General features: G+C 45.6%; 1 protein-coding gene across 1 annotated transcript; it reads right to left on the bottom strand.

The window, feature by feature from the left end:
* Window positions 1–994: 994 nt before the first annotated feature.
* On the bottom strand, window positions 995–10563 carry chad (chondroadherin). Its single transcript, XM_018745472.2, has 4 exons — window positions 9175–10563; window positions 5514–5677; window positions 3576–3721; window positions 995–1072 (listed from the first exon to the last, which is right to left on the bottom strand). Exons 1-3 carry the CDS (start codon window positions 9955–9957, stop codon window positions 3580–3582), a joined length of 1089 nt encoding a protein of 362 aa, XP_018600988.1. The 5' UTR covers window positions 9958–10563; the 3' UTR covers window positions 995–1072; window positions 3576–3579.
* Window positions 10564–15193: the final 4630 nt, after the last annotated feature.

The following is a 15193-nucleotide window of genomic DNA, read 5'->3' as shown; positions in this document are numbered from 1 at the left end:
AAGGTGTACTGGTAATGTTCCACATACATAAAAGTTGCGTAGGAATCGATGCTCCCAGAGGCTGGAAGTGTTCATTGCTACATGCTAATGTCCCATGCCGAGATTTTGGCAAAATTCTTTATCATTTCCTTTTTAAAAGTGTATCAAACCTTTCATCTTGGCTTAAAACGATGCGACTAATTTCATTGCATAAGGGCATATTCGAGTTTCTCGACCGAAGAGAAATATTAGCATTGCCAACAATTGGAGCTACCGTTACATTGGAATTTTTCCCTTAAAGTTTTAAATCCTTTTGTAGGGCCACATTTTTAACTGTAAAAAGGCAATACTGACCACTCAACGTATAGTATTTACACTGGTTGTGTTGGAAACGACCTCAAAAGGTGTTAAAATTCCTGCCGATGTCCATCTTCAGTAATTCGATATGATCCCTCATTTGGGCCACTACAAACTGCAGCTTATGCGTGAACTGCTTTGACTGTTGTTTCCAAGTCTCGGAGAGAGTACAAAAAGTCCCTGTTTGGATCGCAAAAGCTAGATCAAAGAAGTTTGTATAGAGTGTCAGTTATGTACGCTGCAATACATTTAATAGTCCAAGGGAAATTTCTCATGGGAAGATGACCCATCATCATGAAATACCCTTCTTGTCGATGGGCGGTAACCCTGGTAACAAGCGTTGAGGTCCTAAGCAGCGAGGGTACATGACTGAGGAATAGCAAGAGCTGGAATGAACATGGAGGCGTAGTGATGGCTGAGAGGAGATACAGATATCCTCAGTATGGTAGTTTGAAGGAGGTGGATATGTGTGTATAATCGTATTTGACAGTGTAAATGTGAAAGTGTTGGAAATGTGTGCGCCTACAAATGTTGGTGTTTATGGCTGCCTGTGTGAACCCTTGGTGTGCCTTTAGTCATAAAGGGTGTGTCTTTACTGTGTGTGAGTGTGTGTGTTTCTGTGCTGGACTGTTGAGCTGATAACCAAGGAGACACTCTGCATTGGTGTAAAGGTTGGCGTAGTGTCCTTTCTTCCTTCTCCTAGACGCTCACCTGGATAGACTCTTCCAGCTGTCCCCTGTGCGGAAAGACGCAGACACACAGCCAATTCAAACAGCGGGAAGTAGGCTGGAGACCACTCAAGGACTAGGGATACTGTGGACTGAAGAAGCCTGGGGCCACAGTGGAAAAGAACAGGCAGGTGTAGGGGACATGAGGACATAAGAGGGGTTCTCATGGAGGCAGGTGAGGCAAGATGAACAGGGTGTGGTGCAGCGGAGTGAATACATTTATTCCTCGTTATTATGGCTCCCGAGGTCCGCTTTTTCAATTAATTGGTCCATTATTATTGATGCCACTTATCGTTAATTGGTCAATTTGAATTTATGCTGTCTGCGACATCCAGGACGGGCCACAACATTCAGACTAGCGTGATAAACTGAGCCCACATTTGAAAACTGTGCCCTGTTATTGTGTGAGTGACTGTGAGTTGCACTGCATTGTGGGAATCATGTACCCATGCTCTCAGCTCCGGTCTGGCACTCTACGGCCTTGCTTGCATAAACACCTGTTTGCATTGTGCAACACTGTGCTTTAATTTTAACTATTCATTTATGTAAATGTCACATGTAGCCTTCCTCTTCCTCGCTCCAGTCCAAACACTATCACAACAAGTTTACTGCATTGTTATTTTTAAAACGTAATAAATTTTATAAACAATGTTATTATTCATTCCATTTTACTGTTACACGCAACATTTGGGTTGAGGCGAACCTTGTACGAGCTTGGAACAGATTGGATATTTTTCGCCATGAGACATAAGTACACATATGTAAATAAGTAATTTTCATTAACTGGTTTTACGATATTTGGTTGACTTTTGAACGAATCGGGACAGGATAATGAGGGATAAGCACGTTATGCTTATTCATTTATAGCACACCTTTCTCCAGGTATTTATATTAAGCTAATATTGTTATTTACCCAATTATATAGCAGGGGAATTTCTACCAGAGCAATTTACTGTCAGTACCGCAATCAAGGACACTACAGGACCAGGGATTCAAACGAAGGACCTTCTGACTGCCAGGCCAGTACTGGCTGTCCCAGAACAGAGAATGAGGTTTAGGCCATGGCTGTATTTCTGTCTGCTGCAGACTTGTACCAACCCAACATATATTTACATTACATTTAACTCCTTATCTGATGCTTTCAAAGCAATTTTGCTGTACCATTCAGAATAAGGAACGTTACAGGATGGTATCTCCAGAGGCATAAACAAGTCTGAGTCCTTAACCATGAAGCTAACTGCTTCCCTTTTATACTTTACATACATATACAGGTAGATGTTTTTGCTGAAGCAGTTAAACCTGAGTACCTGGCTCAAGGTGCGTCAGCAAGGCTTTCCTTCGGTCAAGAATTTGCTTTAAAGTCCTTTCGCTATCATTCCAGCTCAAGGTTATTCTGCCAAGTGACTTCATTGTCCCCAAACCCCAGGCCAAACCCAAATCTACGCGACGCTCTCCCGGTCCCAAACCTCACAGTCCCGAAGTTGAATTGTTCCAGCCCCAAAACACAGCTTCTCGGTCCAATCTCAGAGCGTCTGTCCAGTTTCCGAAACTACTCAGACCCTAGTTTGTAACTATATATTTTAATCCTGCTTGAGGTGTGGCATACAAACAATGCATAAATGCCTCTTCTGTTTTTAGCTGCTTGCAACCATTATCTAAAATACCTGAACATAATATACCCACCTGAATATAATATGAAATACGTGAATATAATTTACTCTATTGTATAGTGAACTGTCTTATTTGTTTCTTTGTCTTATGCCTTTGTTCAGCACTCTGTCACTGTGTGAGAAGAGCTTTATAAAAATGAATTGAACTGAATGTGAATAATCATAGTGAATGTGTAAATGGGTGGGGCCCCCAAAGGACACACACCTGCCAGAGCCTCAGACTGAAACACGAAACATTTACTTCATGGTGGAATTTATTTGTTGACCCTCTGGGTGGCGATCCGCGTGAACGCTAGAGGATGCGTTGAACTAGGGACGCAACTCTGTCCCCTTTTGCGCTGCGTGACACACACACACACACACACACACACACACACGACTGTAAATGTGAGCACTATCACTGCTGAAGCACTGATTCCCATGGTTATTTCCGCTGTTTCAACTGACTGTGATGAATCCAAAGGGAAGTGACTGCTACATGAAAGATCATAAGGTTTGTGAACAAAATTCAGCAATTCTGGCAATCAAGGTCTTTTCCAATTTTGCCTCTTTTCTGGTGGCCTTAATGTACACGGATCAAGTGCTGCTTTCCATAAGCCACTGCAGACATTAGTTTCCAGTTGGCTTAACCTGAGAGCTATTGAAATTTTCTTGACACCCCATTGTCCTATTAGCAGGGTTAAAGTCCAGGGTGGTACATTTCATAGAAAATTAATCTGTTTTTAAGAAGGAGGGCAAGATCTCCCCCCTACTGTCCCTCTTCCAATTTTGCCCCCACTCCACTACCAGAGAAGAGAGTAGCAGTATGATTTGTTGACACTCCGGTCTTCCTCATGCTTACCCATTCAGTGGCGTGCTCCCTTCTTGGCCCTTTTTGACTTCACCCTACAGTTGCCAAAACTTGATATGTCTCGAATCTGCTTGCCCTTGTGCTGGGATGGAGAGGAGCAGATGGCATCAGGATGCTGCCGGGTGGAGTCCATCCACCTGGTGGAGGGGAAGAGAGGGTGGGGAAGGGGGAGAGCATGAACACGCGGTCCGGAGAAGGGCGTTGCTTGCTGGCCCTCCAAGCCTGTCTGTGTGTGTATGTACATATTTATACTGAGGACAAAAATTGTTGGCGCAGTGGGTAATAAGCTGTTGAGTTGTTTACAGCTGAATGGTTCGAGTACAAGGAGGAGCTTTACTCGTGTACACATGGGGCAAAGCACTGAGCGTCATTTTGCGGCAGTTACCTTGGATCTGTGATACTGCAGGTTGCTTTGAAGAAAAGCACGCAAGGCACTTTGCTACCTCCCTGTCTCTCTGAATTAATGGGTCATGGAATATAATGGAGGATCACCCCTTTGGGGCAGTATTTCTGGTGAATAAGAGTCACTCCTTAAATAGCAAAGTAGCGAAGATCCAACTGTGCTGTGCAAATCCTCACTGCCGGGGTTCCTCAAGGATCACTTCTGAGTCCTATCATTCTCTGTCCATACATTTGCTCCCTAGGACCATTAATATGACCTTAAACCTTCTCCAACAACTCGTATGCTAATGATGGTCTGATTTTTAATGTCTTACTGCCACACAATACTGTCTAATTAGAGTTGTGATTGTTTTGCAGGAATTCTGGAAGGACATCTCAGTTGAAATTGAAACCTTTCTACGTTTAGTGTCTTATTCGTTTAGTCTTTCTTATCTTTTGACCTCCTCCATCTACAAATACAGTCATACCTTGGTACTCGACTGCTTTGAAACTCGTCGAATTTGGTACTCGACGCATTTTTACGCGAAAATTTTGTCCCGGTACTCGTCATTTGTTTGTTTCTCGATGCGCAAGCTAGAACTTCTCGGTGTCAATTGCCTCGTGACTCGCTACCCTTTCCGGCCGAAACAAAGGATCACGCGTTAGTCATGCGGTAGCTCTTGCCTTGTGCACATCCCCTTGCAGTCTTATCTTAGCTTCTGTGGTCATTTTGTGTGTTTTTGCGCTTTTTTTCTCATCATGGGTTCTAAAAAAATGAGCAGGGATAGCGCTGAGCAGAGAAGAAAATTACTTCACACCACCATTGAGCAAAAAAAAAGAAATAATAGGCAAATATGAGAGCGGCATTCCCATTACTGATCTTGCTAGGGAATACGGTATGCCTAGAACAACGGTCTCCACCATCATTAAGAATAAAGAAGCGATAAAAAAGGCTGATGTTACGAAAGGAGTTAAAGCCGTAACAAAGCAGCTTTACCAAACACTCGAGGAAGTTGAAAAGCTGTTATTAATTTGGGTAAACGAGAAGCAGTTAGCGGACGATCATAGTGCATCGGAAGCCGTGATATGTGAAAAAGCAAAAGTGTACTACAGGTAAAGTGAAGTTTTTATTTTATTTAATCTAAGTATTTATTAATTTTTAGGTTTATTTCTCATGTAAAGTAATGATATACAACCATATCTTTTTACATATTGCCCTGAAGATGTGCATTGTCTTTGGTTTGGGAATGCATTAAATTTATTTACATTATTCCTTATGGGAAAAATTTGTTTGGTACTCGTCGCTTTTGGTACTCGTCGCACCTCCCAGAACCAATTAACGACAAGTACCGAGGTACCACTGTATAAGAAAAAAAAATCACTATTTCCACTTCCCAGTATCTTGAAATCCATGGTTTTATCCATTTTCTCTTCCTGTGATTTCCCTTGTCAGTTTCTTTCTTTTTTCTGTTATGTATCAGATACAACTTTCCAATGTATGTCAGGTGTATCTGAGGTATGGATTGTCTCCCAGGGTTCTCTCCTCACTTGCGAAGTGGGGCCAGCTGGCAATTGCAGCTCCAGGGGTTGTTGGCCAGTGTGAGATTCTGGATGGTGCCAAAATCCAGGCTGCGGGGGAGAGACTTTAGCTTGTTGTTGTCTAGGTAGAGAGACTTGAGGGCCTTCACTCCAGTGAAGGCACCATCTGAGAACTGGGAAAGACAGCAGCAGAAGAAGAGAGAAACAGCACAACCGATTAATGGCGCCGTTCAAAAGCTACACTTTAATGGTTCGTGGCACCCAGCTACCATAAACACTTTGCATGCTGGCAAAATTAGTGCTGACTTCATTGGAACATGTCAACCATAAAACATCCCTTGTTGCTGCATTTGAATGCTACGTGTAGATGTAAACATCTGTCTTTGGTGAATCACAGAAACAGCTTTTTCAGTCTTCGCCTGCACATGTCAGCTTGCTATACACTAATGTAAATGTCAGTTTTGCTAGCGGAAAAGGTATGGCGTGTAAACGGTGTGGTGGTATTCCGCTGGCTGTCGAAATTCTTGATCCCTTGTGAGAAGACATCCCTTTTTATCCCTGGCAAGGCAGTAGATACCTAGGAGACGGTTGGGGTTTTCTTGTTATGAAAGGCTCCACTCAGCTCTCCCGGTGTGAAGTCTTTGGTGGGGTTCGCCAGCTGACCCACCGACACCCCCCTCCTTGATCTCGTGCACTTCTGCGAAAATGCTAAAAATCTCAGAAAGGTGCAAAAGGAATTGATCTTCAGGGTGTCAAGTTTGCAGGAAACTGGAGGTCCCTGAAGGTGGCTGGGAGGTAGGAAAAGAAGGTGAAGAGAAAAGAGGAAAGGGGAGGGGGTGGGCGCTGCGGAGGGCATCCTATGTAAACGTATACGATTCGAGGATTCCGAAGCGCCCTTTTGGAAATTTCCACTGCCGAGGTACTGCGGGGCAGTGGAGGGCCTTGGTAATTTGAGGCAATGGAAGATGGATGACTTCCAGCTCCGAGGGTTGTTTTTCTCCCATTTCGTCTGCCTTCGATACACTCTTCTGCCAGCGCCACTGCAAAGGGCCCAATTGTCCATTCACCTGTGTGATGGCAACCTAAAAATACCCCTCTCTTCATGGGATCCTGAACACCCTCCCTCTGTTTACACATCTTCCAACCCTTGCTGACCTCCTTACAGGGTACCCTGTTTTTGGGTAGAAAACAAGCACTGCTCTGAAAATAACCCTTGTGTAATAATTAATTAGAACATGCCTGGAGGGGGTCCAGTAAACAAATGGCTAAAAATACCCACTTTGACAGGAAAAGGGCTTCTCGCCTTAGCCTCATTGCCCTGTCGCTTCCCGCCTTCTCACGAGGGCATGGAGGCTGAACCACTTGTTTTTATTATTTTTTTTTTGCTTGGTTCACTAGACTTAATAAGTATACTTGGAAAAGTAGCCACCCCCCTCCCTCCGTCCATGTGCGCCTCTTTGTTTGTTGCACATATCTTGACCATCAATTGAGTCTGTACATCGGGAATGCAGCGTAGGTTGGGCTTACCCTGTGAAGTATGAAACACCTCACACTTCATACCTGCACCCACTGATCGTAGGAGAAGTTGCCTACAACTGACTGGACCTACAGGACGTAAGCAGCAGAATTTTGCTTCACTTTAGCCTTCTCATCGAAAACCTTTTGAAAATAAGTCTGAGTGCAACATCGTAGCAAAATTGTCAAGAAAACCTGCATTGTGCAGCCAACTGAGCTCCACGGGTAAGACTGTGGTCCTCGATTCTGTCATTTGTGGCCAAGATTCCTAACACCATAACAGAACTATCTTTGTTCTTCTGAGAACTTTGGAATACAGGATCTGTCCATAGGGTACTCACAGCACATGGCCGTAACACATTTATCATGAGCCTGCGGATTGCTGATTGCAAATACCAAGGGATGTGGATGGGTACTTCCTGCACATGGTCAGGACTTTGAGTGCAAAAGGATGTCCTTGAAAGAACAGTAACCTTACACTAACTGGGACACCTGTGGAGCAGGACCAGTTTTGGTTAACACAGGTATTACAGTGATCCTGACTGTCATGCAGCCTAGAGGAATGACTGGATCTCTCTTGGGTCTCTCACTCAAGGGTTTTGGGTCTAGTTAGGCATCAGTTCTTATTCAACTCTGTCTCAGATCTGATGTGAGTCAGTTGTGGTCAGGCTTGAGTTTGGCTCAGACTGAGGTCCCCACCACATGATGGTTTTAAATCCTGCTATTGACTCCATGGCATTGTTTACAACTTGATACCACCTCTTCTTGACAAGTTCAGTTCAAGTCCTGCTTTCAGATTAGATCTTCAGAAATCTAACCTTTCCTAAGGAATGGAACACTTAGAGGTGATCCCACTATAAAAACAGATCATTCCACACAAATAGCTTCTTCTACGCAAAAGTAATCTGTGTAGAACACGTTACACAATGATACCACCATTGAAACAGGTGAGGTTGAAAACAGTTTGGAAAACAGCAGGAAAATGTATTTTTAACCCGAGGGCTATTGTTAAAGTGAGATATCTAGAGCGAAAGTCAACATAATAAGCATTTCACTTAAACCACGGGAATGTGGGTATTCAGCTGTGAGCAGAGATGTAAGTAGCAGGTTTTGAAATAAGCCGTAAAACAGTTGCATGACATTGTTTTGGCCCGTGATCCATGCTGTGACCATACATGTGTATACCCTGTCAGGACATAATGCGAGCTTCTTCTCCTTGATTCCTGAGCTCCGCACACAACATGCGCTGCACGGAAGCACAGAGACAAGTGGTTTCCAGACCTATCAAAAAGCTAAAGGGCAAAAACTCAACAGCTGTCATGCAGGAACCACTCCAAGAAAAACATCCCTGAAGGAACGTGATGAGTCTTAATTTCCGTGAACTTGGCATATGCAAGAAAAAAAAAAACAAGAACAACTCAGATGTTACAGGTGTAACGGACTGGTAATCAAAAGCAGAAACACATCAGGAAAAGTTCAAAACGACCATAAAGTTTTGCAGGGAACGTCCATCCTACAACCAACAAAACGATGTGCTCGGGAAGTCTCTGGCACCACCATGTTTACACCACTTTTTAAAGCATAGGTTCTATCTACAGCAGCATAAACAGTGTAACCACTCTAGTTCAGCCTGGGAACACCCCACCCCCAGTCCTCCACCCACATACCACGACCCACACTCATTAGCTAGTATAGCTAAGCCATTGTACACAATTAGAGGTGTACACAAGCTTATAGAGACTCTGGGACATTTTGCCCAATTTGGGCAAATATTTAAATTTTTTTCCACAAATATAGGATCATTAGCTTTTATCATGTTTCATGAGGTATTTTGAACTCAACAAGGGTATAGCTGGTCATACTATGGACTGATTGATGACAATCTTATTATTGTCCCTATCCCTTTCACTCCCTCTGCACACAAATTGTCAACATACATAAAAGTTTGAATGAACTGGACAAACTGTACTGAAATAAAATTGAACTAGTCTTGTTCTACACAGAAAACAACTGCCACCAAAACTACAATCTGGAATTGTCCTTCTCCAATTCCCAAAACACTCTGATGTTCTGCAGAAGCATTAATCTCACCACATAAAATCCACACTTGTCTGACCCAACCAAACCCCCACCCCATTCAAAAACTGGAACTCACCTTCTCCAAGCCCATGTTGTCCAGGTGCAACTTCTCCATGTAGCGGCCGAAGCTTTGGAAAGCGTTGTCCGGGATGTTCTTCATTGGATTCTTGGAGAAGGTGAGCTCTTCCACCACACGTAGCTTGCTGATGGCTGCGCTTGGGTAGGTGGTCAGCTTGTTGTGATCAAGGTGCAGTATGGCAAGGTTCTCAACTTCATCTAGGGAGCCAGGCTGCAGTGAGCTTAACTCGTTACCGCTCATGTGCAGCCAGCGCAGGTCTGTGGCACCTGCAAAAGTTCCTGCCCGCAGCTCCCTCACCCGGTTGTTGTTGAGCTGCAGGACAAAGAGGTTGATCATGGGCGAGAAGATGCCTTTAGGCAACTCACTGATGCTGTTGCCATCCAGGTAGAGGTAGGTGAGCTCTGTCAGATCCTCAAAGGCACCCGGCTTGATGCTGCTGATTTCGTTGTTAGAAAGGTAGAGGTAGACGAGCTTCTTGAGACCCTTGAAGGCCTGGCCAGAAATCTCACGGAGCTGGCAGTGCTGCAGGTGCAGCGAAACTAGGCCTTTGGCATCGACAAAGATGTTGGCAGGCAAGACACCCAGGTTGTTTCGCTGAAGGTTCAGGAGCCGCGTGGCTGCCGACACGCGAGGTATCTTGGTCAACCCCACATTCTCGCAAATGACGTGCTGCAGATCACCGTGGCAGTGGCAGTCGTTGGGGCACTGGCTGGGCACCCCCTCTGCTGTGGGCCCAAGGCCCAGCATGCAGATCAACGCCAGGATTCCTGCACCATGCATGATGCTGCACCCAATACCTGTCCTTCTGTCCGAATACACCAGCAGCCGAAGCCCCAGAATCGAGAGGTACGACGTTGGGGAAGGGATATGTCTGGCTCTACAAGGAGGCGACGCAAAGAAGGCGAGCCAAAGGGCAAGAATGAGAGGCAGGACCCAGAAAGGTAGAGAGCGGGCCAGAGGGTGACAGGGAGAAAAGGAGGGTAGTGTGAAAACAGATTCACTCTGGCTTGAGAAGAAGGACTGCAGTCCATAGAACACAGCTCTATTTATAACATTTATTCGAGAGGAGAAAAAAAGCAGCAGAGGGCAGCCAAGCTGTTACGTGGACAGGTCTGCAGAAGGAAGCAGAGATTCTCAGGGAGTTAACCCTGCGCAGACTGACACTCCACCTCCCACCTTAACATGGAATGTGTGAGCACTGATGCTTTAAATAAGGAGAGGTCACCACACACAAACTGCATGGGTATTTTTTGATCCAAATTAACAGGAATTTTTTTAGGGGAGGGAGTAAAGTATTAGACAAAATGAAAGGGGAGGAAAAAAGGGATTTTGTGACAAAGTGAAAAAGGTAAAACCTTAACAACCCGTTGGAATTTCCTTGGCTTGCGTGTCCTATTAAATGTGTTGAGTCTGGAATATGAGGTGGCGCCTTTCGGCGGTCCAGACATTTATGTTGTTCCCATTGTCTGTGGCAGGGGAACAGTGCTCCGTTCCGCGTGTGTGTTCTAGCAGGGCCTAATCAGATGCAGACGGCCCGCGACGGCTCGCGGTGGCTGGTCGGGGCTGCTGTTCTCAGTCAGTCAAACAGGAGAATCAAAACCAAAAATCTGCATCAGCCCCTTTCCTTTCATTTGAGAGGTTTAAAGTCTGGCTTGATATACAAAACACGCAGCTGTTATGTACAAGGAGGTATGGTAAAGGAACTACGATGAAGTGGAGGTGCTCCCGGGCAGTCCACCATGGTGGCGTTGCAGAATGCATGAAGACAGCAGTATAATGCTCAGGAGCTACTGAAACTTAGACCCTTATAAGTATATTTCGCTCCTTTTTTTGCAGTTGAGAGTTGTTTTGTTTTCCTCTCCTCAGGTGTCAACAGACTTATTCTAAAAGTTGAATAGACCTGCTACAGCTCTGCATTGTACCAGTCCCTGGAACTTTGTTCAGCACTCTACATCACACTGGTGAGAAGAGCGCTCTATAACAATGAATTTAATTGACTAAAACTGAAGGAGAGAAGACGTGGCTGTCACGGTGGCTGCAAGTGTAGAAGCCGGATGAAGTGAGAGAAGCACGGGTGAGCAGTCCTCTCGGTTTGAACTTGCATAGAGGTGGAGGTAGGACAAGGAGAGAGATAAAGATGAAAATATGGGAGGAGGACACCTTTAGCTTAAAAAGGAAGAGACTGGGACTGACTGTCTACTTCCCTAGTGCTGTTGATCTTAGATAAGCACGTTTTTGAGCCCAAACCCAAGTGAGAGGACAGGTGGAATCTTGTATTTGCTCAACAGATTTGACATTCTGATGGGAATGTGTTTCTCGGGGTCCTCCAAGTGAACGTCCCCACAGTTCCACCCCTCTGCATCATGTAAGACCCCCTTATTCCCCCTACTTCATCGCCAGGCTACACTTCGCCCAGCAGTTCCCCTGTATTCTCCAGACTTCACACCCAGGAGGAAAAATATTCTCCAAGTAAGATATTATGTGTTGGAATCAATAGTGGAGACGAGCTTGTGTTGAACTTTCTAGCTGAAGGTCTGCTCCAACCGTGGTGTGTTTCCTTCTCTGGCTCATTCTCCTTTGACCACTACTGCCGTGCTGTGTAGCGTGCGACATAATTTCAAAAAACACACACCCTTCAGCAGCGGAGGAAGCCACATCACCACTTTTTCAAACTGGTGCTAGATCAGGTAAATAAAGGAGGGCTAGGAGACAATGAGTTTAAATATTTTCAAGCACCACTTCATCCGATCCCTCTTTTCAATAGTGACTTGAATGCCGGAAATTTCCGTTCAGGTTCCAAGATGCGGACAGTCGACTGACCGGGACAGCTGTGTCTTCAGGTCGAGGGACGTCAGAAGGATGACCCAGACCATGCTGGAGATGGGCCAGTTCTCAGATGTGCGCCACATATCTCACTGTCCTCCAAGTCCAGTTGTTTGGCAGGAAGGGTCCCTCTACTAAACCACAGTCTTCAAGGTAGAGCTATTGCCTATATACCTGGAGGTTGCAGGATCCCACCTCCTGCTGTCATACCCTTGATTATAGTACTTACCCTAAATTGCTCCACTAATTAATTACCCACGTGTATAAATTGGTAAATAACTGTAAGAAGCTTAATGCTGCAAGCTGCTTCGGAGAAAAGTGTCAGGTACCCGTGTAGAGCTGACTGTTGGTGGGCTCTCCTGCATTATACATCGTCAAGCTTGAAATTTATGAAGATGAAAACATTTTCCTGTTTATTTTTAAATAGGTTTCTTTTCTTGATCAATTTTTCAGAATTTCCAACTGGTCAATGCCACTTGTAATTACGCACCCAGCAGGCAGATGCCGGTAAAGAGCACGAAATGCATTAGGAGTTGGGAATCAATGCAGGTCAAATTAACTCCCTTCCGGCGTTTACAGCTCGTGCCTGGTGCTCCGGAGTCAGCGATCCATAACAAGATGACAAATGCTGCTCAGGTTTGTAGGATGAACTGGCCAAAAAAGAGCACTAAATGAGAGCTTGTAGAGCACTGTGCATTTTCAGACATTTTAAATGAATTTTGATGTCACCCCAAGGTATTCTGCAATAGACTCCCATCCCATCCAGTCCGTGCACCTCCCTCAGTCTTGCACCCAATGCCTCCAGGATAGGCTCTGGATCATCACGATCCTGCTCAGGTGAAACAGTTATTGACATTGGATGGATGGGTGCATGATGACCCATAGCTAATAAAAAATGTTAAAGTGTCTTTAAAGTGATTTTTAGTCCTAATAGCTATATTCATTATAGAACCCACAGAGGCTGATTTATAATAAAGGTTTTAATAGTTGTGAATTACTGGTAAACTGGACTGGATTTATGAACAAGACAAACTAGAGCAGAATTCCGGTCACATGGGGTTTATAAATTGGGGGGGGGGGGAGTGTAGTACGCTCTGTGAAGCAAACAGCAACGTGGCTGTGGGGAGAGTTAATTAAAAGTTCTGCAAATTTGCGTTTCGTTTGAAGGACTTAAAAACGAAAAACACTGCAGTCTCGGCAAGCGCCAGGAGCGGAGTCAGCGACCAGCAGACAAACAACGCGGCGGCGCTCGACGCCCTCGCTGTCTCACGAGGAGACTGGCAGCACCGGGAAATATGCGCACTTCAAACCGAACCGCTGACGTTCCAGACAGGAGGAAATGGAGCTCCCTGGCAGCGTGCGCCGGGTTCGACGCTGTGGTTTCCTAAGGCCGCGCGGTGAGTCATAATATCGTTCGCTTCCAAGGGCCCTCTTCTGCTTATTGCTCGGACTGGACGAGGATTCGCGGGAAGCGTGACGGGCGCGGAGCCGCAGCGCGCCCAGCGGAACCCAGACTGCCCGTCTGCGGACGGGGATTAATTTGCTTCAGCCAGCAGGTGGAGCAGCGGTTCAGGCACAGGGTTCTCCAAAGCGGGCACGGGCTACAGCGCGTGAGGTGTGTAATGCCAGCTGCTCGGGTTCGCACCCAGCTGTGTAAACAGGTGAGAGCGAAAGCTATGTGAGGCATTGGGAGCGAAAGGGGCCCTGAGCAAACAGGCGAGAACAAAAGCGGGAATATTTAACGGAAACCCCAGCGGGGCAACGGCCACAAAAATGCAGCGGTTCACTGAGCTCCAGTCTGGTATTCTTTGGACCCGACTGGACCTCACCTTATCCCGGGTCCGCTAGGAGGGAGGGTGGTCCACAGAGCGCTGGGGTCCACTTTCTCACAGCTCTCCATCCTTCGTCATTTACGCACAAAGTGTCGAAAAAGTGACAACTGACCGTTTGCTATAAAACCTGCGCTGCTCGGTCATTATTAATAATTATTAATTTTCCAAGTGTTCAGGTTGTGAGATTTTTACACTAACCTACCTACTGATTTATCCATTTATACAACAAGAGAATTTTTACCTGATCAATTCAGGGTTAGTGCTTTGATCAAGGGAGCTACAGCAGGGATTTAAAGCGAGGTCCTTTGCTTGCAAAGTGACTGCGCTAACCACTACGCCCCCTGCTGCCTTTTTTATGCACTCATTCTGACGGAGTGTTACAAAGCGCCGCTCAGTGCTGCTCCTCGGATCACGACTGCTTCTATTAAAGCCAGGTGCTCCGGGTTACTTTTTGATACCGAGAACACACAGTTTCTGTGACGAGGTGGTGCGGTCGGAGACGGCTCTGCTCAGAGGTGACCGCTCGCCCGAGGGTGCGGTGCGGTCCGTTCCCATTCTGCACACGTGGCGGTTGGGAATTTCCCCGGCGTTTCATGCTGCGCCAACCACGTGTTCCGCCCCAGCTGGCCCGGATCTGGGCCGGATCGGGGTCTGGCATGGGAAAACTTGCTTTGGACCGTCCCGCACAGCAACTTTCATAAGAGCGGAATTCTAGTGGCTAAAGAAGTGAATGTGTAATCAGAAGGTTGCAGGTTCTGGTCCTGGAGGAATCTGGCTGTTCCACTCTAAGCCAGGGTGCTCAACTCAGATCCATCCATTTTCACAAACAGTTTGTCCTGTCCAGGGTCAGCATGGTCCGGAGCCAATCAAAACAAGCAGGTACAGAGCAATCTCACTCACACAAGTGTTACTGCTGGGTCTGGAAACAGGGCGACTCTACTCGTCTCTAGCTGTTCTGCAATGATTACATGCCTCCACAGCACACAGTGCACTTCTGCTACAGTGTAAATACCGCCCCCTGGTGTTCCAGAGAGGTACTGGAGCACCCATATCTTAGCAAACAGGAATGAATGAAGACTGTCATATTTAAGCAACATTTTTCTTAAAGCACCTTACAGTTATAAACTGCTTATAATTATTTACCTATTTATACAACTGCATTTTTTGTTTTTTTAACCAGAACAAATCAAGGTAGGTAACCTGTGGGCCTTGAACCTATAAGAGTCCCCAGGTAGCAGCTTTAACGACTTTGCCACCTATGCTCCCAGCTATTAATCCCAGAGTGAAAATTCACAATAAAAAAGGAAGGGAAAAAAAAAAAAAAAACACACACAAAGAAATGAAAATAAAACTGAGGAAGG

This window comes from Scleropages formosus, chromosome 1, assembly GCF_900964775.1.
Source record: "Scleropages formosus chromosome 1, fSclFor1.1, whole genome shotgun sequence".
NCBI lineage: Eukaryota > Metazoa > Chordata > Actinopteri > Osteoglossiformes > Osteoglossidae > Scleropages > Scleropages formosus.
Note: the sequence above shows the minus strand (reverse complement) of the source record. Positions and strands in the feature narration are given on the sequence as shown.

Coding starts and splice junctions, on each gene's coding strand:
- chad (XM_018745472.2), bottom strand. CDS start 9,957: ATGCATGGTGCAGGAATCCTGGCGTTGATCTGCATGCTGGGCCTTGGG. Junction 5,678..9,174: donor ACAACATGGGCTTGGAGAAG/GTGAGTTCCAGT, acceptor TGTCTTTCCCAG/TTCTCAGATGGTGCCTTCAC. Junction 3,722..5,513: donor CAGCTGGCCCCACTTCGCAA/GTGAGGAGAGAA, acceptor CCCCTCCACCAG/GTGGATGGACTCCACCCGGC.